The sequence below is a fragment of the Podarcis pityusensis genome (genome assembly GCF_964106645.2).
Source record: "Podarcis pityusensis genome assembly, chromosome: 8".
In the NCBI taxonomy this organism is placed as follows: Eukaryota; Metazoa; Chordata; class Lepidosauria; order Squamata; family Lacertidae; genus Podarcis; species Podarcis pityusensis.
This window is the reverse complement of record NC_138033.1, coordinates 35,477,633-35,504,343: the sequence shown is the minus strand read 5'-3', so window position 1 is coordinate 35,504,343 and position 26,711 is coordinate 35,477,633. Positions and strand designations below refer to the sequence as shown.

At 48.8% G+C, this 26,711-nt stretch overlaps 1 protein-coding gene across 3 annotated transcripts in view; it reads right to left on the bottom strand.

Moving 5' to 3' along the window:
* The window catches only part of DOK4 (docking protein 4), a 59,592-nt gene that overhangs the window by 14,955 nt on the left and 17,926 nt on the right, over window positions 1–26,711 (bottom strand). For all 3 annotated transcript variants that reach the window (XM_081017063.1, XM_081017061.1, XM_081017062.1), the window contains exons 2-5: window positions 23,208–23,524; window positions 2,550–2,657; window positions 295–409; window positions 11–130 (exon numbers count right to left, since the gene is read on the bottom strand). In XM_081017063.1, coding sequence (XP_080873189.1) covers window positions 11–130; window positions 295–409; window positions 2,550–2,657; window positions 23,208–23,273 — 409 coding nt within the window. In that variant the 5' untranslated portion in view covers window positions 23,274–23,524. The remainder of the gene's footprint in view (window positions 1–10; window positions 131–294; window positions 410–2,549; window positions 2,658–23,207; window positions 23,525–26,711) is intronic.

The window sequence follows — 26,711 nt, the reverse complement described above, 5'->3', positions numbered from 1 at the left end:
GCCCCCTTACCTGTCTGCTCACACTGCACTCCAGGTGCCAGCAGATCTGGCTCTCCCAGGCTGATGTCGTTGAGCCGTGCCCCCAGGCACTCGATGGACAGAGTTTTGTACCACTCCTCAGCCTCCAGCTCTGCAAGATGGGAAGCGCCCTCAGTTAGTGTCCAGCATTCAGCCCTGTTGCCATTTTGTTCAACACAACACACATACACTTGCCAGTGGATTGCAACCTCGTAGAATGCGCCCGCACACTGCGGCTCACAAACACCCCCATAAATCCCACAGCGGGGCTCCTACCAGATTCACAGGTGAACGTCCGAGCCGAGTCGTCGGTGAAGATGATGGCCACGGCCTGCCGCTTAGTCTCCTTTGGTAACCTCGTGATGCATTTTACGTTGCTGATCTCAGTGACCTGCAGGAGAGCCACACGCCTTAAGGGGAGCAACTCCCTACAGCCCACCTTCGTCTGCAGAGAAGAGGAAAGGGATCCCTGGCTCTTGACCCATGCTGGGCAGCTCCATGCTGAGCAGGAGGGGGGAAACTTGGGCCCAGGTCTCAATGCGGCCATCCAGGACTCTTTATAAAGCCTTCAGGAGTCTCCCTAGCCCCCTGCTCCTGCTTCACACCCTCCTAGAGTGATTTTGCCTGGCTGGGAATTTGTTCTTGAACTGTGATAATGCCTCTTGCTTAGCTAGCTGGAGGGTGTGTGTGTGTGTGTGTGTGTGTGCGCAAGCACATATAGACCTCTGACTTACGCAATGCTGGAATGCATGGTGCACTTTTCAATGCATTTCCTCAGCGCTTTCCGAACTGCAAGTTTTGCTCCATCCTCTTTTTTTTAATCTCTGGCCCCACCACTGACTTGGGGACCCCCAAAGCTTGCCTTCGGCCTGAAAAATGTTGCCCACCCCTGATGTTCAAAAGAATACTTCCCAACTCCTGTACAGGGAGTTGTGCAGCAGCTTAGATGGGAGAGCAAAAGCTGTTTTGTAGGGAGAAGCCAATGGGGAGAGTGGCTTCATTCACCAGCGATTCCAGAAGTTACTCATTTATGCTGGTGGTTGGGAAAGAGACTCTCTGGACAGAGGACTCTGAGACAGCAATCCCCCTTAAAGAGGTGGGATATGGCAACTCAGAAGTGTCTCAAGCAGCCTTGACCTCCTAGGGTACCCTGCATAAAGAGAGAAGGATGGCATTGTTGAGGGGAGGGGCATTTCTTGGTCTAGAGGGCTGGGCAGGTGCTCTGGTTGTTCACCTCCATTTTCCAGGAGCCTGAGAGCATTGAGAAGGGCAGCAGGGCGTATGAGTGGTGGAATTGGATCTTGCACTGGGTGACTAAGGTGGTGAGGAGGTTGGGTGAAAGAGTGGAAAGGATGGCCAGTGAGAGAACTCAAGCAGGAGGACTGTGTTCTGCTTCTAGAACATAAACAGGTTTATTTTTGCCACAATGACTCCCTTGGGCAGGGACGGTTTTTTCCAGCACGCAATGTCACACAGACCACAAGAGTGCCCTGGGGAAGCATTTAAGGATAATGAGAATGTCTCCGAACTAGGAAACAGTGGCCAATCTTCATCACTAGAGTAGGCAAACTGCAAGCTGGCTCTGCGTAGGAGGTTGCCCACCCCTCAGTGCTGGGAAGGAGGAAAGTATGAAATGCTGACCAAGAATCAGAATTGTAGAGTTGGAAGGGAGCCCAAAGGTCATCCAGTCCAACTCCCTGCAATGCAGAATCCCTGTCAGGTGGTCACCTAAACCCTGCTTACAAACTTCCAATGAAAGAGAGTCTACCACCTTCCAAAGCAGTCAATCCCACTGTCAAACAGCTCTTACCGTCAAAAAGTTCTTCCTAAAGCATAGTGAGAATCTCATTTTCTTGTCATTTGAATCCATTGGTTTGGGTTCTACCCTGTGGAGCAGCAGAAAGCAAGCTTGCTCCATCTTCCATGCGACAGACCTTTAGATGTTTGGTGATGGGCATCCTATCATCTCTCAGTCTCCACTTCTGTAGGCTAAACATCCCCAGCTCCCTCAACCGCTCCTCCTAAGGCTTGATTTCCAGACCTTTGAGCCTCCTGGTCACCTTCTTCTGCACATGTTCTAGTTTGCCAATATCCTTCTTAAATTGTGGTACCCAAAACTGAACATAGAACTTCAGGTGGGGTCTAACCAAGGCAGAATAGAGCAGTACTCTTACTAGACTTGATGCAGTCTAGAATAGCTTTCTTTTGCTGCTGCATCATACGGTTGACTGATGTTAATCTTGTGCTCTACTAAGACCTCTAGCTCCTTTTCACATGTACCACTGGCAAGCAGGTGTCCCACATGTTGTATTTGGGCATCTGATTATTTCTGCCTAAGCATAGAACCTCACATTTGCCCGATTGAAATTCTTGGTGTTAGTTTGGGCCAATTCTTCAATCCATTAAGGCCATCCTGAATCCTGATTCTATCTTCTGTGGTATTAGCTATCCCTCCCCCCACAAGGCTCTATCCAGCCCCTGTCCCCTCACGGAGCAGCAACAGCACCATCACATCAGGAACTGGGGCTAACCTTTGGACATCCTCGCAAACACACCGACTTCTCGTCCGGATATTTCTCCAGCCGCTGAGGGCCTTTGCTGGAAGATTTGCGGAAGACGAGCCAACAACGCCGGTAAATCTGGGAGGGAGAAGGAAGGAAGGAAAATAAACACCAGGAGAAGAGGGCCTGCTCACCCAAAGGATAAAACACCCACCTACATGAACACAAGTGAATCAGCCCAACCCTCCCTGTGTTGTCAACTTGGTCAGGAAGCTCACTGGGTGACCTTGGGCCAATGACAGTCTCTCAGCCCTAAGCTAACCTACCTCACAGGGTTGTGGTGAGGATAAAATAGGGAGAGAGGCCATATGCATCAGCCTCCCCTCCATTTTACCTCCAAAGGATCGTTAGAGTTTTATTGTGGTTGTGTTTGGCAACATATTATCAACACAATAATAGGGCATGTGGTGCATTTATTCTCCTCTGTAGACGTTCTGCAATACTTTCCCAGTACAACTGCATTATTGCCACCCTGAGGGGCTACAGCAGAACAAAAGCAGGACAACCTCCCACCCCCAAACTGAGAACCTCTCTGGTCCAAACGATTATGGGATTTCAGCAGGAAAATACAGCATATGCTCCAATTGGAAATGAAGCAGTATCTTTGCCCCCCAAACATTTGCTGGAGAAAAGGGTATTGAAAGTGGGGTCACGTGTGACTGCCCTGATAGCATCATGAGCACAAATCATCAGGAATGTGCAATAAAAAGGTGCTTTTGGGGGTCCCATGCAATTCATTGATACCCAATAATGTGAATATTGTTGCAATTGCATCTAGTACTAGTTAACTCCATAATGAGGAACTAGTCACAGACTGCAGAAGATACAGACAATACATTATGACCGACCACCTCTCTGCTGCAGATTGTTCCTGTAATGAACAGAGCTGGTTTATTGTTGAAGGCATTGTGACAGCCTGAAGGCACCCAAAATCAGTGCTGGCATTTGTTAGATTAAAACTAGTTCACTGATCAGTCAAATATTTCCAAAAGCTGTCAAATATATGAAGTAACAATGCACGGAGAATGAATACCACCAAATCTTCCACACACCCTGCCAAAAAGCCCAAAATAACACAGTGCACTGCACCATCCTCTAGTGGACTCTGGAATTTAACCTCTCCTGAAAATAATGTTCAGAGTGGTTTAACAGTTTTCCTAGGAAACTTTGGGAATTGTAACTTTGGGAGGGAAACAAAGGTTTCCCAACAATTTTCAGCACCCTTAACAAATGACAGCTCCCAGAATCATTAGGAGACCCCCATTCCTTTCCACAGAGTTACAGTACTCAGAATGGTTTAATAATGAATATGTCTTCTTCCCAGGGAACTCTAGGAATTGTTGCTCTCGAAGAGGAATAAGGATCTCCTAAGAACTCTCAGCCGCTTAACAAACTACACTTCCCAGAATTCTTTGGGGGGGGAGCCATGATGGTTTAAAGTGGTATCATAGTGCTTTACCTAATTGGTGCATATGCAGCCTAAGCCTCTGATGCCTGCATTGGAAGCATTACTGTCCGTCTGGACAAGGGGGAAGGCGAGATGTTTCAGAGGCAAGGTGTGTGAGGGAGCAGTGGCGTAGCGTGGGTTGTCAGCACCCGGGGCAAGGCAAGTAATTTGCGCCCCCTAACCCGTGGATTTTGCGCCCCCTAACCCATGGAGCGCGGCCCCCCAGATGTTGCGCCCGGTGTGGCCGGCCCAGCCTGCACCCCCCACGCTACGCCACTGTAGCACAGAACACCATCCCTAATCCTGCAACTGCAAAAAGTTCTGCAACACAGCACAACAGACCGTGCAAAAGGATCGTTGATGCTTTTATTAAAAAAATGTAAACAACAGCCATCTTTATTTACACTATGAGCTAACTATCTGAGATGGGTAAAACCAATCCCAAAGGGCCCTTACAAACAGTAGATTATGCTACATTTTCCTTGTTTAAATCCACAATGTTTTGGTTTTTTTAAATGCACTCTACCTCCCCACCCTTATACCCTTTCCACCCAAGACGTACACCTGATGCCTTTGTCACACATTACATGCACCCAACCCCTTCCCTGCAGTCAGCTAGATTTCCCTCGCAATAAACGTGGGTGGGTAGGTACCGGAGAAGGGAAACCTGAAAAGAGGAAGTGGCTGCTTTCCTGCATTCTGCCTCAGGGTCTTACTGCCCACCCTGCTCTGTTTGGTTGCTGTGTTTGCTCAAACGGAACAAAGAGCAGGGAAAGCCCCTCCCCTCCAGGCAGAGAGAGAGAGAGAGAGAGAGAGAGAGAGAGAGAGAGAGAGAGAGAGGCACCCTCCACGAGTTGTCGAGCTTGGGCTACGGCTGCGCGGCCGACGGCGAGGCGCTAAGGCGCCGGCTCCCCAGGCTGCAGCGCTTGGCCACGCGCTGCGCTTGCATGCCTGGCCGCGCCCAGCTCGCCTCAGCGCAGCGGAAAACAGAAGCAGTGGCGGAGACGACGACCCCCCACCCCAACCAAGCCTCGATTGCTTGTCCCTTCCCTCTGGACTCGCGCCCCCCCAGGTGTTGCGCCCGGTGCGGCTGGCACCCCTGGCACCCCCCACGCTACGCCACTGTGAGGGAGGAAGAGGTGATGCTCAGGCTGGGCGAGTGTGGAGAAGGCCAGCCAGCGCGGAAGAAGAGGGAAGACAACAAAGGCTCTGGAGGAAGTTGTGAGCCCAGGAGAAGCCTCATTCCCAACAGGAAGGGCTCTGAAGGTTTGTCCTGGGGGACAGTAGACCCTGAGGCAGAGCTCACAACAAAGGACAATCCTGGTAAACAATGGTTGGATACAGATTGCCAGTGGTTCAGGTCTCCAAGTCAGCAGATGGCAGATGCAGACTAATTAGACTGGGGCCTAGGAGCCGGAGGAAGGAATAAAGGGAACCGTCATCCCACACACGAGACAACAGCAAGGAGCTGGACTCAGCAGAGAGAAGACTGAGAGGCACAGCTCTGGAGAGCTGTCCTACCAAAACTGTGTGCGTCTGCAAAGATTCCTCTCAGAGATACACTGAGGTGACTGCTGCAGACTTTGTGAATTTAGTCATAGCATTTATACTTCTTTTAAATACGGAGTCAGGGGCACCTTTGAAACATGCAATAAATGAATATTCAGTAAAATTGTAAAATTAAACATTACTAAAATTATGAAAACAAAGCAGAAGCAGTGCCCAGCAGAGGCTGAAATCAGATTTGCTTGCTGTCAAAATGCAAAAAGCCACAACAGAGTCAGGCAAGCAGCCCCATGAAAGCTGTTCAAATTATGAACACCACCACCATGAAAGACCCAAGTCACATCTGATGGGGACTTAGAAAGGGGCCCCTGAAGTGGACTTTGCATGGAGGGAGACATACAATAAAGGCCAAGCCTATAGGATGTAAGCAACCTGGGGTGTTTCAGCGTGTTTTTTTGTTTTAAATGGGAAAGCATTTTCAAAACAACAAGAACACATTGGTTGTTAATTTGTTTCCCAGGCTCAATTTAATGTAGCTGGCCAGGACTAAGGCTGGAATCATAATGTGATTCGATCAACTTGCTATATAGCCAGCACCTCTGGCAGCCACACTTTGCCCCCAAATATGTTTCCACTTTCTTCAAAGGCAGCCCCCCATGTAAAGTGCATGGCTTGGGACACCAGCATTAACTAAAAATGCCCCTCTAAGATCAGACTCCTGGTTAAGTGTGGATATAGACATCACCAGATATTCAGACCTCCCAGTGCTGTCTTTCCTCCCTCAATGTCTTCCTTGGACCATCTAATTCAGCCTCCCCCAGCCTGCTGGCCTCCAGATGTTTTGGACCACAACTCCCATCAGTCCCAGCCACCACAATCATGCTGGCTGCGGCTGATGGGACCTGTATTAGAACAACATCTGGAAGCATCGAGGTTGGGAAAAGCATGCCATGACATCACTAAATAGTAGTAGTAGTAGTAGTAGTAATAATAATAATAAAAAAAATAATAATAATAGTATGTATGCCAAAATAGCTTCCAGTGGTGGGAGGTGGCTTGAAATTATTGGATAGTGGAATTCAGTGGCCACCATCCCATTCTGCATTTATTATGTGCAATTTTTCCAAGCTAAGGTAAACCTACAGGCCTGGGCAGAGACTCTGGAGCAGCTCAAGAATCACTGTTTGGCCTCTACTCACACATGACTTTTTCTGGAACCGACACCACGAAGTCAAGCAAGTTAACCTGCATGGCCACAGTCACGCTGAACAGCAAACGATGCCATCTTTGAGTAAATGGCTGCCCTCCAGGGGAAGGATGACAGCCTGTACTAGCAACTCTGCCCTGGACAGGGCCTTTGCCTGCTCACCAGTCCACACCACGGAGAGAGCAGTATGATCAGTGGTCAATTTCTAACAAGGGATGCCGGGGGGGGCATCTCCCCAGTGAACCAACAACCAGAGCCCTGGAGCTGTGGGGTTGGTTGCAGTTGCTCAAGGTTAAGAGAAAGGCTCTCAAAGGTGTGTTGTCTGCTATTTTAATTACTGTTCTGACTCTTTGAGTATTCCTGGGCAGAGCATTTGTGGGCTCTGCTGCATTTTACACCTCAGATGTCATTCCACAGAACAGTGATGTGGCCCAGAGCATGCAGCCAGGGAAGGAGAGTGGCTGGCCAACAATCCAGCATGTTTAAGAGGCCTTACAAGCAGGTGAAGTCCCTAAAATTGGCCTCCTGCACCATCATCCCCAACAGCTAATGGGAGCCAGGGATGCAACCAGAGCAAGAAGCCCTTTCCATATCTGCAGTGGCGTATCTGGGGAAATTGCTGCTGTGCCAACGACGAATCCCATTTTCTCTCTGCACGAGCACAGCAATGCTGCTGCTCTTCTGGGAGAGAGAGAGAGGAAGGGGCTGCCTCCAAATGAGCAAGTCTTCCCAGCAGCTGGGGTGGGGGGAGCAGAGAAGGAAAAACAGCTCCTGCCTAACAGCTCCCTTCCTGCCCTTCTTCCTCCCTTGGGACTCCCCTACCTGTCACAACGCCAGTGTTAATTACAGCGCCGCCACTTAATTACCAGCAGAAGGAGCAGTGATGGGCTGCAGCAATGGTGTGGGCACCTCAGAGGGCCTCACCCACCCCCTTTCCCATTTCCATCTAGTGGGTCACCTGCCCTGGGTGGTTCCAGGGCCCTTTGCTGCACACCTGATCCTGCCCAGACTCAGCTTGATACTTGCCCACCTCCTTGCTCAGTGCTGGCCTCTTTTCTCCCACCTCCCATCTTCCTTCTCTTGTGTTATTAGCATGAATTTATACAGTGCACAGCCCCAGCTCTCCTGCAGTTTAAGAGGCAGGCTAATGGGGATCTGTCTCCTCCAGCAACTGCAGCGCCAGGCAAAAGGGGGTGGAGGGGGAGGAACAGGAATGAAGCTCGTACCCTGCTTTATACCAAGCAAATGCATTAGGCTCGGTGATATCTACACTGAGAACATAAGAAGAGCCTGCTGGATCAGACCAATGGCCCACAAAGTCCAGCATCCTGCTCTCATGGTGGCCAACCAGATGCCTGTGGGAAACAAGCAGAACCTGAGCACAAGAGCCCTCTCCCTGCCTGCAGCTTCCAGCAACGGGCATTCAGAAGCACTGCCGCCTCTGACTGTGGAGGCAGAGAATAGCCATTGTGGCTAGTAGCTATCGATAGCCCTCTCCTCCATGAATTCTTCTGATCCTCAAAGCCATCTAGGCTGGTGGCCATCACTGCCTCCTGCAGGAGGGAGTTCCGTAGTTTAACGATGCGCCTCATGAAGAAGCATTTTCTCCCAGAAAAGTAACATTACAGTGGTACCTCTGGATACGAATGGGATCCGTTCCGGAGCCACATTCGCATCCAGAAACGAACGCAACCCACGTCTGTGTGTGTGTGGGTCGCGATTCATTTGTTTCTGTGCATGTGTGTGATGTCATTTTGACCGTCTGCGCATGCGCAAGCAGCGAAACCCAGAAGTAATGTGTTCTGTTACTTTCAGGTCACTGCAGAGCGCAACCTGAAAGCCTTCAACCTGAAGCAACTTCAACCCGAGGTATGACTGTACAGTGGTACCTCGGGTTACATACGCTTCAGGTTACATACGCTTTAGGTTACAGACTCTGCTAACCCAGAAATAGTGCTTCAGGTTAAGAACTTTGCCAGTGTGGTGTAGTGGTTAAGAGCGGTAGTCTCTTAATCTGGTGAACCGGGTTCGCGTCTCTGCTCCTCCACCTGCAGCTGCTGGGTGACCTTGGGCCAGTCACACTTCTTTGAAGTCTCTCAGCCCCACTCACCTCACAGAGTGTTTGTTGTGGGGGAGGAAGGGAAAGGAGAATGTTAGGCGCTTTGAGACTCCTGAAGGGGAGTGAAAGGCGGGATATCAAATCCAAACTCTTCTTCTTCTTCTTCTTCAGGATAAGAACAGAAATCGTGCTCTGGCAGCGCAACAGGAGCATGAAGCCCCATTAGCTAAAGTGGTGCTTCAGGTTAAGAACAGTTTCAGGTTAAGTACGGACCTCCAGAATGAATTAAGTACTTAACCCAAGGTACCACTGTACTACCTTTCTGTGGTACAGATAAGGGAGCCTCACAATGCTTGGACCGGCCCTCAGGCAGAGGCTACTACTTGAGGCAATTAATTCCATACATTAATTATGCACCACCTCACATTGGCTTGCCTGGATTCTTGATGAGGAAAATGCCTCTGTCCCAACTACTCTCCACTGTGGAGCTCTAGACATTTTGGCTGACCAGCTAGCCCAGCCCACAAGGGTCGTTGTTCCTCCCGCAAAACATTCCAGAGCAGGGGGACCATGGTGGATGTGAGCCAACGCTGTCTTCCGCGGGGAGGAAGCCCTGTGCAAAATGGTTGCGTTCGCTGGGCTGCCTTGAAGAGGGGAGAGCAATGCTCCTCTGCTGTTCTGGCAGATACCTAACGAGCCCCCTGGGAGCCCAGCGCCTGCTCGGCATGGAGCGTGGCTTCCTGAACGCACGTTCCATGCGGCCCACCTCCAGCACATCCCTGACGCTTTCAAAGCAGGGCCTGCTCTTCAAAGGAAGCGTCTCCACCACGGAGTGGCCTAAGGGAGGCAGGCCCAGACAGGGGCTTCAAAGCCTATAGCACCCGCCGCCTGTGAGGCTTGGAGGGGCTACAGGCAAAGTCCCCACCCCCCCAAAGGAGCATGATGTGGACAGGGCCATGCAGGAAGCTGAGCAGATCTGGCTATTTCCTGGTCTTTCTCGCTTCAGAATGCAAGACTCTCACAATCAGCCTCCTGGGCAGGTTCACACTTTAATATTTATTTATTTAGTATTTATTTATCGCATTCCCGACCCACCTTTTTCTGCAAGGAACTCGAGGTGGCATACATGGTTCTCCCTGCTCCTCACTTAATCCCCACCACAATGTTGCAAGCAGGGCTTTTTTTCAGCCAGATCTCACTGGAAACTCAGTTCTGTCACCTCTCAGGTGGGTGCTATTTGCCATTCCAAGAGAACGAGGGAGGCGTTTACGGTGCTAGTGGTTCCTTTTCATCTGTTATTTAAATAAAGCTAAAGTGGAGGGTGGTCCAAAATCAGACTTTGCTCTCTCTTCCCTACCATTATAGAACCATCCTTATCCTGTGAACCGCCCTGAGACCTACAAGTATAGAGCGGTATATAAATTCAATAATTAATTAATAGTAATAATAATAATAACAATAATATGACGCCCACTCTTTCTGGAGCATTTGTTCCGATTTGTTTGCAGGGACATCAGACGTCTTCCCATGTCCATAATTATCTCCCCCTGCAGCTTTTTTTAGTGTTTTCCCCTGCCCATTTTCTTCTTCTTCTTAAGTGGATTTGTTCCATCAGGAAGCTTTAATCCCCTTTAATTGTGCAAACCTAAATTCCCATTATGCAGCTGAATCCCTCCTGTAAAACAGCACATGCTTAGCTCTCTGTCTTGTTGAAACCAATGAGATTAAATTAAAAATACTTGATTGGACTGCTATTCATAAAGAAATACAGTTTTTGAGGGTTGCAGCAAGAGATAAAGTTTGGAAGACCAAGGGCTATTTTCTTGTCTGCTAGGTGGGCAGAAGATGTTGATGTGGGGCTGGAGCCCCATGTTAGGTTTCCTCCCCCTGAAAAAAAAAAAGAGCTGGATGCAAATAGCTATCTCTGTCAAATGATGCCTTGCAAAAAGAAAACACGGATGCATTCACTTGTGAAAGATCAGGGCCAGCCCTACTGTTGGTAAGAGGAAGAAGAAGAAGAAGAAGAAGAAGAAGAAGAAGAAGAAGAAGGGGAGGAGGAGGAGGAGAGGAGTTTGGATTTGATATCCTGCTTTATCACTACCTGAAGGAGTCTCAAAGCAGCTAACATTCTCCTTTCCCTTCCTCCCCCACAACAAACACTCTGTGAGGTGAGTGGGGCTGAGAGACTTCAGAGAAGTGTGACTAGCCCAAGGTCACCCAGCAGCTGCATGTGGAGGAGCGGAGACGCGAACCCGGTTCACCAGATTACGAAACTACCGCTCTTAACCACTACACCACACTGGCTGTGGTAACTTCAGACAGCCAATGCTAGGGGGTCAGGGGGAAGAGCGGCCATTTACGGGCCATTCCTCCTGAGCCCCCTTGTTGTTCTCCTCTCCTGGAGGGCACAGCTGTGTGCACAATGTAGCCTCCCCTACTGTATCTCCTAAGCTATACAGTGGTACCTCGGGTTACAGACGCTTCAGGTTACATACGCTTCAGATTACAGACACCGCTAACCCAGAAATAGTAACTCGGGTTAGGAACTTTGCTTCAGGATGAGAACAGAAATTGTGTAGCAGCGGGAGGCCCCATTAGCTAAAATGGTACCTCAGGTTAAGAACAGTTTCAGGTTAAGAATGGACCCCCAGAACAAATTAAGTTCTTAACCAGAGGTACCACTGTATCTGCTGCCCCCTGTACAGTGGAAGAGTCCGTCCCTTTGAGGGTGGCCATGTGTCCTACTATACAATCATTCCCTGGACATCAGACACATTGGACACTGGGTCAGTGTCTTCTACACTACAGTGAGATGTAGTGCATTACTATTTAAATTATAGACATTATTCCTAAATGTGTATCTATGTCACCTGACCTCTGGGTGGCCGTGTCGCTGCTGTTTGAGAGGAGGTAGAGGAAGGGTAGTGCTTGCATCCCCCTTCTACCTCCCAGGAAGCAGCAGCGACACAACCACCCAGAGGTCAAGCGAGGTCAAGCTGCCCCTCCATGCCATCCGCTATTAATCTGTGCACGCAAGTCAACATATGCAAATGTTATGTAAATCTGATTCCCATTATGCCCTCTTTTGCAGAGAATTATTTCCTCTTTTTTGGCCAATGCACAAGTGAGGCATATAGGTGCAATTATGTTTGTTAAGTATGACCATCCAAGTCCCTTCACTAGTGCTGGAATTAAATTTTAAAGTGCACAAGTCATTCTAGCTGCCATCAATAATAATTGTATAATCAAGTTTAGGTTAGCCTCCATCAAAAAAGTGCCAATTGGGAGGTTGGAACAACATTAAGATTTTGTTTTACAGTAGTTCCCTAAAATCTACAGGCCAAAATTGTGCTTCAGCACATTCCCCACCAGAGATGTGAATCACCAGGAGGGCCTAAGTAAGAAGGATGATTTTGGTCCGACTTTTAATATCTCTTTCTCAGGTAAGGAGCAATACGGTCAAGAATCTCCTCCTGTTTATGAATGAATGTGGCTAATACATTTAGAGATTGAATATAAGCTGAATGCTGTGATAAATTTCCCTTGGCATGATACAGAGTATCTGATCTGGTTATTATTTATTATTACCGTTTGCTTGTTTGTTTGATAATATGCTGCAACTGAACTTTTTGAAAACTAATACAAACTTAATTGAAATAAATAAAATTGAACAGCCTGTCCAGTGGGCTTCTGTATGTGGAAAGTGGGGCAGAGAGGCATCATGCCCTTTGTCTCAGGCAGAAAAATGCCCGGGGCCAGCTATGGCCTACACAGATATGGATTGCAATAACCAGAACGAGGAGCAGGCATGGCAAGGGCCTCTGTTCCTATCTTGCTGTCCATGCATGCCTGGTCTGTCCCCACCCCCCAATCCATATGTACATGCACACATTTTCTTTTAGTGAATCCCAGCCTTCTTTCCACAGCCATATTCGCTGACAAAAAGTTGCACGGAGGAATTGGGGGGGGGGGGAGGGAGGGAACACCAGTTTTCAAACCCCCAACAAAAGACATTATGTAGATATTTGCACAACTGTCTCCATACATTCCCTCAAAGGCAGCAATGCAGATTTCTTTAAGGGGGGGGATTGAATTTACCTGTGCGAATTTGAGAAATTTGTATTTGACAATCTGCATAGGAAAATTTTCAATCTACGCTGGGAAACTTTCTGAAGCCCTTGAGAGCAATCTAATTTAGCTTGCTTTGCTTTACTTGTATTTAGTAAAAACAGTTAAAAGCTTTGAGACTGCAAAGTATGGAAATTCAATCCCCCCCATCTGCTAAAACTGGTGTTAGACTGCAAGTTGCCTGCACCGCCGTGACCTTTTTGTCAGAATCACTAAAGAAAATGTGTGCATGTACATATGATGGGGGGTGGGGACAGACCAGGCATGCATGGACAGCAAGATAGGAACAGAGAGAAATGTAAAGTATTGCACTTGGGCAAAAAAAAATGAGAGGCACAAATACAAGATGGGTGACACCTGGCTTGAGAGCAGTACATGTGAAAAGGATCTAGGAGTCTTGGTTGACCACAAACTAGACATGAGCCAACAGTGTGACGCGGCAGCTAAAAAAGCCAATGCAATTCTGGGCTGCATCAATAGGAGTATAGCATCTAGATCAAGGGAAGTAATAGTGCCACTGTATTCTGCTCTGGTCAGACCTCACCTGGCGTACTGTGTCCAGTTCTGGGCACCACAGTTCAAGAAGGACACTGACAAACTGGAACGTGTCCAGAGGAGGGCAACCAAAATGGTCAAAGGCCTGGAAACGATGCCTTATGAGGAACGGCTAAGGGAGCTGGGCATGTTTAGCCTGGAGAAGAGGAGGTTAAGGGGTGATATGATAGCCATGTTCAAATATATAAAAGGATGTCACATAGAGGAGGGAGAAAGGTTGTTTTCTGCTGCTCCAGAGAAGCGGACACGGAGCAATGGATCCAAACTACAAGAAAGAAGATTCCACCTAAACATTAGGAAGAACTTCCTGACAGTAAGAGCTGTTCGACAGTGGAATTTGCTGCCAAGGAGTGTGGTGGAGTCTCCTTCTTTGGAGGTCTTTAAGCAGAGGCTTGACAACCATATGTCAGGAGTGCTCTGATGGTGTTTCCTGCTTGGCAGGGGGTTGGACTCGATAGCCCTTGTGGTCTCTTCCAACTCTATGATTCTATGATTCTGTGAACTTATGAACTAAATAGCAGCCTCATAGCTGGCGTTGCTCAGGGATTCCCAGGACGCCCCCACCCCCAAAACCAGTGCAGTTTTGAAATTAGTGGATAAAATTGGGCTTTTAGAATGGGTGGTATGTTTTTGATATATTTCCCCCCACTTGTTTTTAATGTATGTATGTGGGGGTTGGGGCTGGGGGTGGTAACTTCCTCTGAGTTGCCATGGCAAGAAAAAAGTGACGACAACAACAGCAGAGCAACAAAAATAAATTCTCTGCTATGGCCAGCTTTGTACGAATGGCTTTCCTCTTGGTCTCCCCGGTTCCTCACATGAACGTTAAATGGAAGCTCCTGACCAGCTTTCTGGCCAAACCTGGTCTGTTTTAGCTCTCTATGTTAGAAACCCTGATCTGCAGTGACTCAGATTTGGATGTGTGCTTGTATATGAAGGTCCAGTTCAAGAGGTGCGCTTAAGTATTTGGCTCCAAGTCATAAGCCACCATTTCCTTTCTGGATTTGCTCCTGAACAAGGATTCCACCCACCAGGACTCTGGCAGGTAAACCAAAAGGCTGTACACTGGTACCTCGGGTTACAGACGCTTCAGGTTACATACGCTTCAGGTTACAGACTCTGCTAACCCAGAAATATTACCTCGGGTTAAGAACTTTGCTTCAGGATAAGAACAGAAATTGTGTGGCAGCAGTGCAGCAGCAACAGCAGGAGGCCCCATTAGCTAAAGTGGTGCTTCAGGTTAAGAACAGTTTCAGGTTAAGATCAGACCTCCAGAACGAATTAAGTTCTTAACCCGAGGTACCACTGTAATAAGAAATAAAGTAGATATTGCAGTGGATCTTAAGGGCTAGTGCAACCTTCACCAACCTGGTGCCCGCTAGCTATTTTAAACTACAATTCCCATCAGCTCCGGGCAGCCAGCACACCAGGGTCAAGTACTTGCTCATCCATGAAGGTTGCCTTGGGCAGGTCAGGCCAACTCACAGGTCTACAGAGAAGAAGAAGAAAAGCCCTGAACTAATATGGCTGTGAGTTTCAGGGCTTGACATTTTCATGCATCGTTTCTGAAGAACTTTTCAGTGATCAGCAAAGTGGTAGACTTCCAGACAATCTTTTTATCATGCAGTAAATGCATCATTCTTATTTAGTTCTGGCAGCCAATATAAATGTTTTTCCTAAGAAAATCTTTTTCTCTCTCTTTACTGTTACTGAGAGATGCAATGTTGGCCTCCTAGTCAGCACCTGTAACATCACAGGTGAATATTTAAGGAATTTATTAAATACTTATTTTAGTTTTAATATATATTTTTCTGTGTGTTTCAGAGGCTCCACTCTCAGACAACAACAACAACAACCACAACAGATACTGTGGGATGTGTGTGAAGCTCCAGCAAGGCTATCCATTACACTAGAGTCTCCTCATCATGGAGGCCTGAAAGCAACGATTTAAACCTCTCCACACAGCTAAGCACCACTTCATAGCACTGAGAGGAGAGATGGCGTATGCCTGTGTGTGGGGTGTGTTATTTATGAGTGAGTGTGTGCTGTGTGCCTGTGCACATGGCTTGCATGTGTAGCCGGTGTGCATGTTGTATAGAATAACTTTCTGACAGAATAAACTGACAGTGGAACAGGCTCTCTCGGAAGGTGATGGGCTCTCCTTTACTGGAGGTTTAAAAAAAAAAAAAAAAAGAGGTTGGAAGGCTTCCTGTCAGGGAATCTTTAGTTGTGACTTCTGCACTGCAGAGGACTGGACTAGATGACTCCTTGGGATCCTTCCAACTCCATGATTCAATGACTCTGTGTGTGCCAAGTGTGTCGGGAAGGCTGCCACCAGTAAGGTGCGTGGCTACCATGCAATGCGTGCAAGCTAACTGCTGTGAGATTATGTGTATTATTTATGAACAGTGATTTTAATATCATTTTATTTCTTTGTTGGACATTATTCTCTCTCCTATTTAATTTTAAGCTTATAAATTAGGTTAGCTTTTTTGTACGGCTTTACACAATGTTGTTAGGTTGGTTGGCATCTGTCTTGTCTCGGGAGACGATAGAGGAGTGCGCCTTTGGGGGTGAGGTCAAGCGCTTAGAAGGCTGTGCGTGGCCTGCTGTGGCTTGTAGAGACCGATGTGGGAGAGACATGTTTTGCTGCAGCTGTTGTATGGATTGATTATATATATGATTTATAGCACTTTATTAATTCGTTGGAAAGTGGCATACAAATGATGATGGTGGGGTGAGGTTGAGGAGACAGAGCCTGTTTGATGTGTGCCTGCATACATGTGTGTTGTCTACATGTGTGGAAAGTGGATGCTGTACATATGAGAGAGAGAGAGAGAGAGAGAGAGAGAGAGAGAGAGAGAGAGAGAGAGAGAGAGAAACTGGCAGCATGCAGCTCTCAGAGGGCTAAACACAGAGGGCCTTTAATAATAATAATAATAATATAATAATAATAATAATAGACGTGGGTGGCGCTGTGGGTTAACCCACAGAGGCTAGGACTTGCCGATCAGAAGGTTGGCGGTTTGAATCCCTGCAACGGGGTGAGCTCCCGTTGCTCGGTCCCTGCTGCTGCCAACCTAGCAGTTCAAAAGCACGTCAAAGTGCAAGTAGATAAATAGGAACCGCTCCAGGTAAACGGTGTTTCCGTGCGCTGCTCTGGTTTGCCAGAAGCGGCTTAGTCACACTGGCCACATGACCCGGAAGCTGTACGCCAGCTCCCTCGGCCAATAAAACGAGATGAGCACCGCAACCCCAGAGTCAGTCACGACTGGACCTATTGGTCAGGAGTCCCTTTAACTTTACCCCGCCCATCTGGCTGGGTTTCCCCAGCCACTCTGGGCAGCTCGCAACAGAATTAACGATAATAATAACAATAAAGCGATAAAACATTAGACACTAAAAGCTTCCCTAAACAGGGCTGCCTTCAGATGTCTTCTAAAAGTCAGATAGTTGCTTATTTCCTTGACATCTGATGGGAGGGCGTTCTGCAGGGAGGGCGCCACTACCAATAAGCCCCTCTGCCTGGTTCCTTGTAACCTCACTTCTCACAGGAGGGAACCGTCAGAAGGCCCGCAGTGCTGGACCTCAGTGTCCAGGCTGAACGATGGGGGTGGAGACCTTCCTTCAGGTACACTAGGCCGAAGCCATTTAGGGCTTTCAAGGTCAGCACCAATACTTTGAATTGTGCTCGGAAACATACCGGGAGCCAATGTAGGTCTTTCAGAACCGGTGTTATGTGGTCTCCGCAGCTACTCCCAGTCACCTTCAAGACAAAGATAGCTACTCTAGACCTACAGCAATACCCAATCATTATCCAAAATTCCCCCACTGACCCACTCATTAGTTCTAGGCTGTGAACTCTCCTACAGCCCCCACTTCCCTATTTAATAAGGAAAAAGAAGCTGCTACAACCACGAAAAGTAGAGGCAGAGAAACCTCCTCCCCTCTCTGTGCAGTCAACAAACTTCCACGTCCTCTGCCTGAAGCCAGAGCTCCAATTTAAATGTCCTCAAATTGGAGCAGAGCCCTCGGGGGCACGGAGGCTGCTGGAGCAGAGCGGGGCTTTCGGAGAAGTCATGCAAGAGTCAGGGAGGAGGGAGGGTGCTGCTTTGGCAACAGAGCCCTGGGCCGTGCCACCGCTCTCAACGGGCTCCCCGGAGAGGAGCTGCGCAAACCGGAGCTGGGCTGTGATGGAAAACGCTGCGCTCCGATGCCAAGTGAGCCTAGCGTAGCCACTTCCAGCTGGTAGGCAAACAGAGTCCTGGCCAACTTGGCATCCTTCAAGCAAGGGTGGGGAGAGGAGGGATGTCCAAGCACAAGTACACTGGTCCGCAGAGGCTCTTCCAGAGCAGGTGCTCTCCAGAAAGCCTCGCCAAAGCAGGAAAACAGATGGAGGCAAGAGGAGCCGTGTGGAACCAGACCCAAAGGTCCATCTAAGTCCAATGGTGGGACTGGTAGGGCAGAAGCCAGGGAGGCCAAAAGTAGGTGGTGCTGGAGGCAAGTCATTCTAGTTTTGTCACCTTCCTGCTGAGTTCAACAAGGTTTAACATGGAGACGGAGGAGAAGGAAGAACTTGGCAGGCACTGCCACCTCTCAAACTGGCTGTAATGAGACAGCAAGCAGGTGGGAGCTACCTGTGGTTGGTGGGGTGTTCTAACGGGCCAGTCTCCTCCAGGAAGCCCCCACACAAGGTCTGAAGGCAACATCCTTCTCCTTTTGCTGGTTCACGGTACTAAGAGGTTTCTGAACCTGGAGGTTGAATACAACCATCAGCAGACGTCCCTCCCTCCACTGAGCTGGCTATTTTACTATATTTCTTCCTTAAAACATTTCTGTCCTGCTCTCCTCATGGCAGCTTACAACATTTGAGTTGCAGTTTTATTAAAACATACAAACACACCACTACCACCGATATAAAACAAAGCAGCCAAGGAGGCAGTATCAGGACCTGAACATAAAAACCTGATGTGCCACATGCTACAAAAATCTACCAGAATAAAAGTGTCCTTTGTGGCCAGAAAAAAACTTGGGAGGGAGTGGAGGAGAACACGAGGCAAGGTGTTCCATAATCTAGGAGCAGCCACTGAGAAGGTCCTTATAGGGCAGTGATGGAGAACCTTTTAGAGACCGAGTGTCCAAACTGCAATCCAAAACCCACTTATTTCTCGCAAAGAGCCAACTCAGCAATTTAACCTGAATATTGAGGTTTTGGTTTAGAAAAAACAACTCATACATTAACATCTTTTGTCTTAAAAGAAAAACAAAATAACAGAGCTTTCAGTGATACAATGAAACAATCCCAAGCACTTTCACTGATTTAAAATTATTTGGCAAGGAATTCCACACTTTAAGGATTTCATTTTGATTTTCACAAGATCTCCGCGTCGATGGGAATTCCCTGCTTTTAAGCTCCAGCCTGGGCAAGAAAACGTTCTCGGCGTGGCCCTCTGAGCGCATGCAGAGAGTCCCCCCTCCCCATCATGCCATTGTTCCCTGAAAAGGCCCTGGGGGCTGCCCCACCTGCTAGCACAGGGTGTCCCACTGCACTTGGCTGTGGCTGAGTTCAGTGAAGAAATACTTCAGCAAGTGGGAGACGACCATGGCACGGCAAGGCTGGTGGGGTCCAGAGCCCCAGTGCTGGTGAGGGGCGATGAGGATGGGGCGGAGGCAGCTCTGCCTGGCTACCTGGCACTGGAACCAGCGATGCCATCCTCTCCTGCCTGGCACCTTCCATTGGCCCTGGCCGGAGGGTGTGTAAAGCCTCAACCTCACATCCCGCTCCGGCTGTGCAGTTTCCTGCGCTGACCTGCCACTCACATGGCTCTCCGGCTGCCCAAGTTGAGCTGAGAACTTAACGTGCCGCCCTCACCTTCTGCTGGCTCTGTGCTGGGGCAATGGCGCATGTGCCCACAGAGAGGGCTCTGAGTGCCCCCTCTGGCACGCGTGCCATAGTTTCACCCCCGCTGTTATAGGGCCATCTGAGAACACAAGAAGAGCCCTGGTGGATTCGGCCAAAGGCTTATCTGGTCCAGCATAATCACAGTGGCCAACCGGATGCTTATGGGAAGCTCACAAGCAGACCCTGAGGACCCACTTGCTATTCCTAGCACCCTGCCCCTGACAGCAGAGCTAGAACGCAGCCACCATGGCAGGTAGTCACAAATTTTTCTAAGCCCCTTTTAAAGCCAGTAAGAACACAGGAGGCAGCAATAGAGAATAGCTCAGTTGGTAGAGCATGAGACTCTTAAAACAGGGTCGTGGGTGTGAGCCCCATGTTGGACAAAAGGAGGCTGCCCTGCAGGAGGCTGGGCTAGATGACACTCGTGATTCCTTCCAACTCCACAATTCTATGAATATATCTTAAATTTGGGAAGGGGTTGAGTGTGGAATCACACATGGTACTCGCTGGGCTTAAGCCGAGATGGGCATGTACATGAAGGCTTTGTGGGCCTCCTTGAGTCTGGTGCCCAGTTTGCACGACACCTTCCCCGCTCTCTTTGCACCTACATGGCAATAAATAATTTCTAAGCACAGCTCTCCTGCAATGCATGAAAATGTTTCAAGTGTGGAGAGGGGCAGGGACACATGCACAGCCCTCACACCCTCAGCCCCCCATCAGTCATAGACTTTTCCATGTGTTGCACATGGAACGTCTGCAGAGGACTTTTTACTCACTGTGGCTGAATGCAAGCGGACTTCGCCATGGGACTGGCAGCCCAGCTTTATCAAGGATCTCCCATCTGATAGAGGGTTCTACTTGCATTCAAGCAAACTCAAGGAAAGCCCCAAACAGACCTTCCCCACTCAATACAGGGGAGGTTAGCGTTGATAGATATCCAATGAAGCTGAATGCTGGAAGATTCAGGGCACATAAAATAAAGTCCTTCACACAGTGCAGAGCTAAACCATGGAATTCACGCCCATGAGAGGCAGTGATGGCCACAAACTTAGATGGCTTTAAAAGAGCATTGGGCAGATACATGTAGGAGAAGGCTATCGATGGCTACGAGCCATGATGACTATGTTCAACCTCCGCTGTTGGAGGCACTGTGCCTGTGAATACCAGTTGCTGGGAATTGCAGGAGGGCAGAGTGCCATTGTACTCATGTCCGGCCTGCAGGCTTCCCACAGGCATCTGGTTGGCCACTGTGAGAAGAGGATGCTGGAAGAGATGGGCCTGATCCAGGAGGCTTGTCTTGTGTCCTTATGATGCAAGTGCTGACCTTATTCAAGGCAAGGCTCTCCAAGGGTGCTACAAAAGAACAGGGCTCTCATGTTGCTTCTGCAACGATTGGCCTTAGGCAGAGTCTTCTATATGGAGCAGCAGCTCAGTCTCAAACCTATTCTTTCTGCCTTTACTGAAAGGTGCCTCTTTATTTTAAGGGACCCGGTCCATTCCAAGATTCAGTTACTCCAACGGAACAGTCATAAGACTCAGGATACACGCCCATCCTGGTTCTTTTACCACAACAGCATGCGGAATAAAAGCAAATGAAGAAGAGGAGGAGGGTATCAATGAGATGATAACAGCATGTTTTAAAGCAAGGATGGAGAAGCAGGTCTAGGGGACTCCCAATTCCCATCAGCCATGTTTTATTTATTTTTACATTTCTATCCCAACGTTCCTCTAAGGAGCTCAAGGTGGCATACACAGTTCTCCACCACCATCATGGTATCCTCACAACAGTCCTGTGAGGTAGGTTAGGCTAAGAGATCATGACCGGCCCATGATCACAGCTGGTGAGCTTCATGGGTGAGTGAGAATTTGAACCCCGGTCTCCTAGGTCATAGTCCAGCACCACTACGCCACACTGGCTCTCATGGTGAGCATGGACAACGGTCAGCGATGATGCAAATTCTACAACATCTGAAGGTACATGCCTACCCCACTTGTTTTAAAAGCTTTGTGGAAGCAAAACATTTACACACATACATGTACATGCACATCAAAGTTTCACAGGTTCAGCCCCAAGATGCTTCCTGGGAGAGATTGTGATGCAATAGCTGGGACTGGCCAGGACACCCAGTGGAGGCCTACACAGCAATCCTGTCATTAAACAGAAACACACCCATAAGTGGATCATTATCCTCCAAGGCTCACAGCAGGCAACAACTACTATTAACCCTCACAATAACCTTCAGTTGTAGGCTGCCGAAATGAGAGATGGAAAACTTAAAACAGAGAGGCTTGCCCAAGGCCACCAACCCCAGGTGCCTCCTGTCCAACAACTTCTGTCCTTTGGAAATCCACTCCCAGGCTTTCTGCATCCTTGCTGTCTTCTCCCCAGCCTTGGTCTCTACAGATGTTGTTGGGTACCAACTCCCATCATGCCAGCAGTCAGGGATGAGAGGATGCGCACAACATCTGGGGACCCAAGGCTGGAGAAAGGTGCTTCAAAAGAATCCTTCTCGTAACCATATTTCAAAATCCAAGTAAAGAAATTCCTTCATGTTGCATACAGAGGATCAGTTCAATGCCCCTTCAGAAAATATTTATTCTGAGGAGGAAATGTGGATTTCTTTTATGTGCAATCCAGAAATCTCTAGCGTGGAGTTTAGTCACCTGCCAATAGAAGACGGCTGGAAAAGAGAAAGGGGCGATCAATGCTTGTTCTGTGTTCAAGATGCCCCTGTTGTGAGCAGGGATATCTCAGAGGCCCAGGAAAGACACACCCTAGAAGCCAAGATCCATAGATGCAACTGTGCCTGGAGCAAGTCTAGGTCTGCAGCAAGAACCTTTGAGAGAAGGGGAGAGAAATCTTGCTGGGGGTGGCTGTGCTCAAAGGAAGAGCCAGACCCAGTGTCCGAGTTGGTCCTCCTCATATGGGCCAGAGGTGCTCACAGAGAAAGTATCCACAACATGACTCTGCAGCTAAGCAGTCCAGATGGAACGAGGAAATCCTCAGTGCCTCTTTCCATTTCCCTCTCCCCACCCCCACCCCTGCTGAATCCTAGCCCTCCTCTTTCCAAAGGCAGGAGCGAAATGGTTAAAAATGTGTGTGAAATTGTCAGCTAAAATCACAAAGCTTTTTTAAAAAAGCCAACAAACACCAAAAACAATCAAAGCAAAAAATAAATAATGAAGCCCTGCTGCTGATTGTGCTGATTTTTGATTGTGCTGATTTTGCCCAGCGACTAAAACCCAGCTGAAAGAAAAAGAATTCTAACTGCACTTGCATAAGCTGCTCAGCCACAGGCTCAGAGGAGTCTCTGGGGAAGGGAGTGCCACAGAAGCATCTGAAACAGGAGAACACAACCTGTCCACTGTAGCCAGGCAGAGTCAATCCGTACTATATTCACAGCCACACAAAGGCAAAGAGTTGCTGTTTCTTTTATCGGCTTCAAGATCTGCAACCAGCTGTCAAGCTGGAAAGGAAATCCCCATGGCACAAAATGCGGACCACCACCCACCCAAGCCCTTGCAAAACCCACCCAATCCATCAACTCTGGGGATGCCACGTCCACCAAGGCAACGCCAGAAATGACCAGCAACTGGCACCTCTGTTGCCAGGACTCAGGCAGAGCCTGTGGGGAGGGAGGTCCATGCAGGAGGGATGCCTAGAGGAGAGGCAGAGAGAGAGAAAGCTATGCTGCTCTAGCCAGAATTCTTCCACACAAAAGCACCGGGGGTTTTTTGCGCAATTTGCACCTGCCCGCATGCCTACAAAGGACGCCAGCCAGAGCCCACTCGGAAACAACAAGGCGGCATCTGCCGGCACTTACCCCCAATTTCCTGCTCTTCATTTTCACGTATCCCTGTTTGACAATGTCGTTGAAATTCGTAGCCATGGCTCAGCTGCTGCCCAGCCAGGATCCACCTCCGCGCAGCCGAGAGGAGGAGGAGGAGGCTCTTCCCGGTGGGGCTAGCTCGCCTCCCCCGCAGCAGCGGTGACAAATCTCTTCCTTCCCCTCCACTCTTCCTCCGCTGCTGCTGCTGCTGCCACTGCTGTTCACCTGTTTTCAGACTTTGGCTGCCACTCCGGCCCTCTCCCCTCCCTTCCTCTCCAGCATTGTTCTAGTCGGGAGCTCCTCTCCGGCTGCTGAAAAATAAAAATGACAGATAGATTAGAGATTGTGACATCTTTCTCTTGCTCCGCTTTCCCCCTCCCTCTTTCCTGTCCTCTCCCCCCCCCCACCTCGGCTAAACCATTCAGGAGAATCCAAGGTGGCTTGTGCAGTCAATTGAGAAAAAAAAATTGGAACGGTCCAGCTTTTAACCCACGAGATACTTTGATCCTAAATTCACAAAGGAGATGCTTGCACTGAGCTTGGGAATCAGGCAAGAATGCATTTTCTTAGAGAGAGAGAGAGAGAGAGCGAGAGCGAGAGCGAGAGAAGTCTATAATTTCAAAAGGTGCAATTAAAAGGGATTCTTCTACCTGTTTTGAGTTTTTAATTCTGCCTGACCAGACGGGCCTTTGAATGTGAATTGGGAAGCCAGGTTCCAGCAGAATGCTGCTGTCTTCTGTAGCCACATTCACACAAGACAGCTGCTTCGTAGGGGCAAACCTATTTTGCTTGCTCCACTGCTGCTTTCTACTCTCCTGGGACCCAGGTCTCTCATGGCCAGGTTGCCAACGGCAATCTGAAGCACAGACGCTGCTCAGTTCTCACCCGCCTGAGCTGTCAGTTGGGGTGAAGTACTCCCAAGTGGCCCCCCTCCCCTGCCCCAAATTAGACCATTTTAAAAAATCCAGAATTCCAGATGCTGTTGGACTACAACTCCCATCCTTCCTTACCATTGGTCTTGCTGGTCCAGGCTAATGGGTGGGTGTTAGAGTCTAGCAACACCTGGGGGGCCACAGGTTCCCCATCCCTGGTATGGGCTAGACCCAATTTGAAGCAGGTTATAAGCAGGGATGCGGGTGGCGCTGTGGGTTAAACCACGGAGCCTAGGGCTTGCCAATCAGAAGGTTGGCGGTTTGAATCCCCGTGACGCGGTGAGCTCCCGTTGCTTGGTCCCTGCTCCTGCCAACCTAGCAGTTCGAAAGCATGTCAAAATGCAAGTAGATAAATAGGTACCGCTCTGGCGGGAAGGTAAACGGCGTTTCCGTGCACTGCTCTGGTTCACCAGAAGCAGCTTAGTCATGCTGGCCACATGACCCGGAAGCTGTACGCCGGCTCCCTCGGCCAATAAAGCAAGATGAGCGCCACAACCCCAGAGTCAGTCACGACTGGACCTAATGGTCAGGGGTCCCTTTACCTTTACCTTTACCTTTATAAGCAGGGCATTAGAAGGCTTTACAATTGAAAGTTGAAACTCCCACTACTTTTACCAGGCCCATCAACTAAATCCCAGGATGCCCATGTGCTCGAATCCTACTTGCAGGTTTCCCCTAATGGGTATCTGGTCAGGCACTGTGAGAAAGAATACTGGACTAAATGGGCCTTTCGTCTGATCCTGCAGGGCTTTTTTACGCCTCCAATTCCACCACACACCTTCTCCTCTGACCAGCAAACTCCAGCAAAAGCTTTGCACTTTGTTGCTGCTCTTTGTTTCCGAACCGCTCAACCTACAGCTGAGTCGGCAGCTAAGCCTTAGGCAGGAAATGCACAGGACTCGCCGGCTTGCTGAGTCAGCCTTCCCATTTCATGGACAGGCACATCGCACAGACATGTTAGGATTCCCGTCTGATATGCAACGGAAACATTGCTGGCCACTCAGAAAGGTGGGGCTCTGAGGTCACACACAAACACACAGAGAGACCACAATGACCACCCTGAATCGCTAAGCCCCAGGATGTCGCGCTGGGTGCTGGAATTTTATTGCTGGCTCCAGTACAGACACAGTCCTGGACGCCAAGGATGTGTGGGCAGATCTGTGCGGATTGTGCTTGATGCTGGATTTATTTCCTGGCCTGAGCCCACCCACCCCCAGCTCAGAGCAAGCCGCACTGCTGTTTCTTGTTTGTCCTAACAGTGAACCTACAAGGCAGCGGTGGTTAACCTGGAGCCTTCTAGATGCTGTTGGACTCTGAACTCCCATCAGCCCCGGACAGCAGGGCCAGTGACTAAGAACTGTAATTCAGCCACATGCAGGGTAGCTCCCTGGCTGATTTGGGTTTGTTTTTTAAGAATGCAAATTTACACCAGGAAGCAGCAAGGACCTTAGGGCTCCACCAGAAGGAGCTGAGATGCCTCCGCTTCCTCTCTAGGCCTGCTGACCTTTTCAAGGATCTGCAAGGGCCTTCTTGCCAATCTCATCTCAGCCATGAAGCAGTCACTGAGTGGCCTTAGGCAAACCACTCCTGAAATATTGCCATTTGCGAGCAGAAGACAGCATAAATGCGAAACAACAAGGTTTATTCTACGGATAACAACCATCTCCGCAGTGGCTGCACAGAATCCCCACCCAGTTTGCACAACCGCTTCATTCCACCCTCCGGGAACCCTTGAAATCACACCTCCTTATTGCAAATGGAAGGGAAAAGCAGGCCACCTTATCCTACTAATTATTTAAAGAACTTTTACCCCACTCTTTAGCCACTTCTACAGTGACTTACAGCTCAATAAAACAAGAAGGTTCCTGTACTAAGGCTTATATTCCAAAGAGACACATCACAGAAGGAAAATGGACTAGGAGGGAGGAGGAAATGTGCAAGCTCAGGCACCAGTTCTGAGTTACAAGTTCATTTAGCAGGATGGAAACAGTTCAAAGAGAAGAGGAAACAAACCCTGCAGGTGTTTCAACTGTATCAATGGGCCCTGCACCGTTCCACTGCAACAGCCTGATAAAAATATACCAAGGTGGAAGGGGAAAGAAACGGAGAGGATGTTTGCAAAATCATCTGGCAATTCCTCTAGCATCACTTCAAGCAAACGGCAGGAACTCTCAGCCTTTAGCATGACAAGGGCATGTAACAGAATATACCATGGGTTCCCCATTGTTTCTGGGGTGCACATTTGGCAAAAGCAGAAACCGCCCTGGGCACCAGCACAAAATGGCGGCTGTGGGGGCCTCCCAAGTCACAAAGACAAAAGCTTGCTCATGGAATTGAGTAAAACTATCCACAAAAAGGCAAAACAGTTTAGACAACCTTCCCCCCCCAAAAAAAACAGGCAGCATGCCACCCCCTGAGAAACCAATACTCCCCTCCCCTGCAAACAAACAAGAAAACAGGCAAAATTCACCTGGCTATGTTCAGGCACACTGTTAAAATACATTTAATTGTCTTAATGATAAAACTTACAAATGAGAGCAATGCAGCACTTAGCAATGAGGAAAAC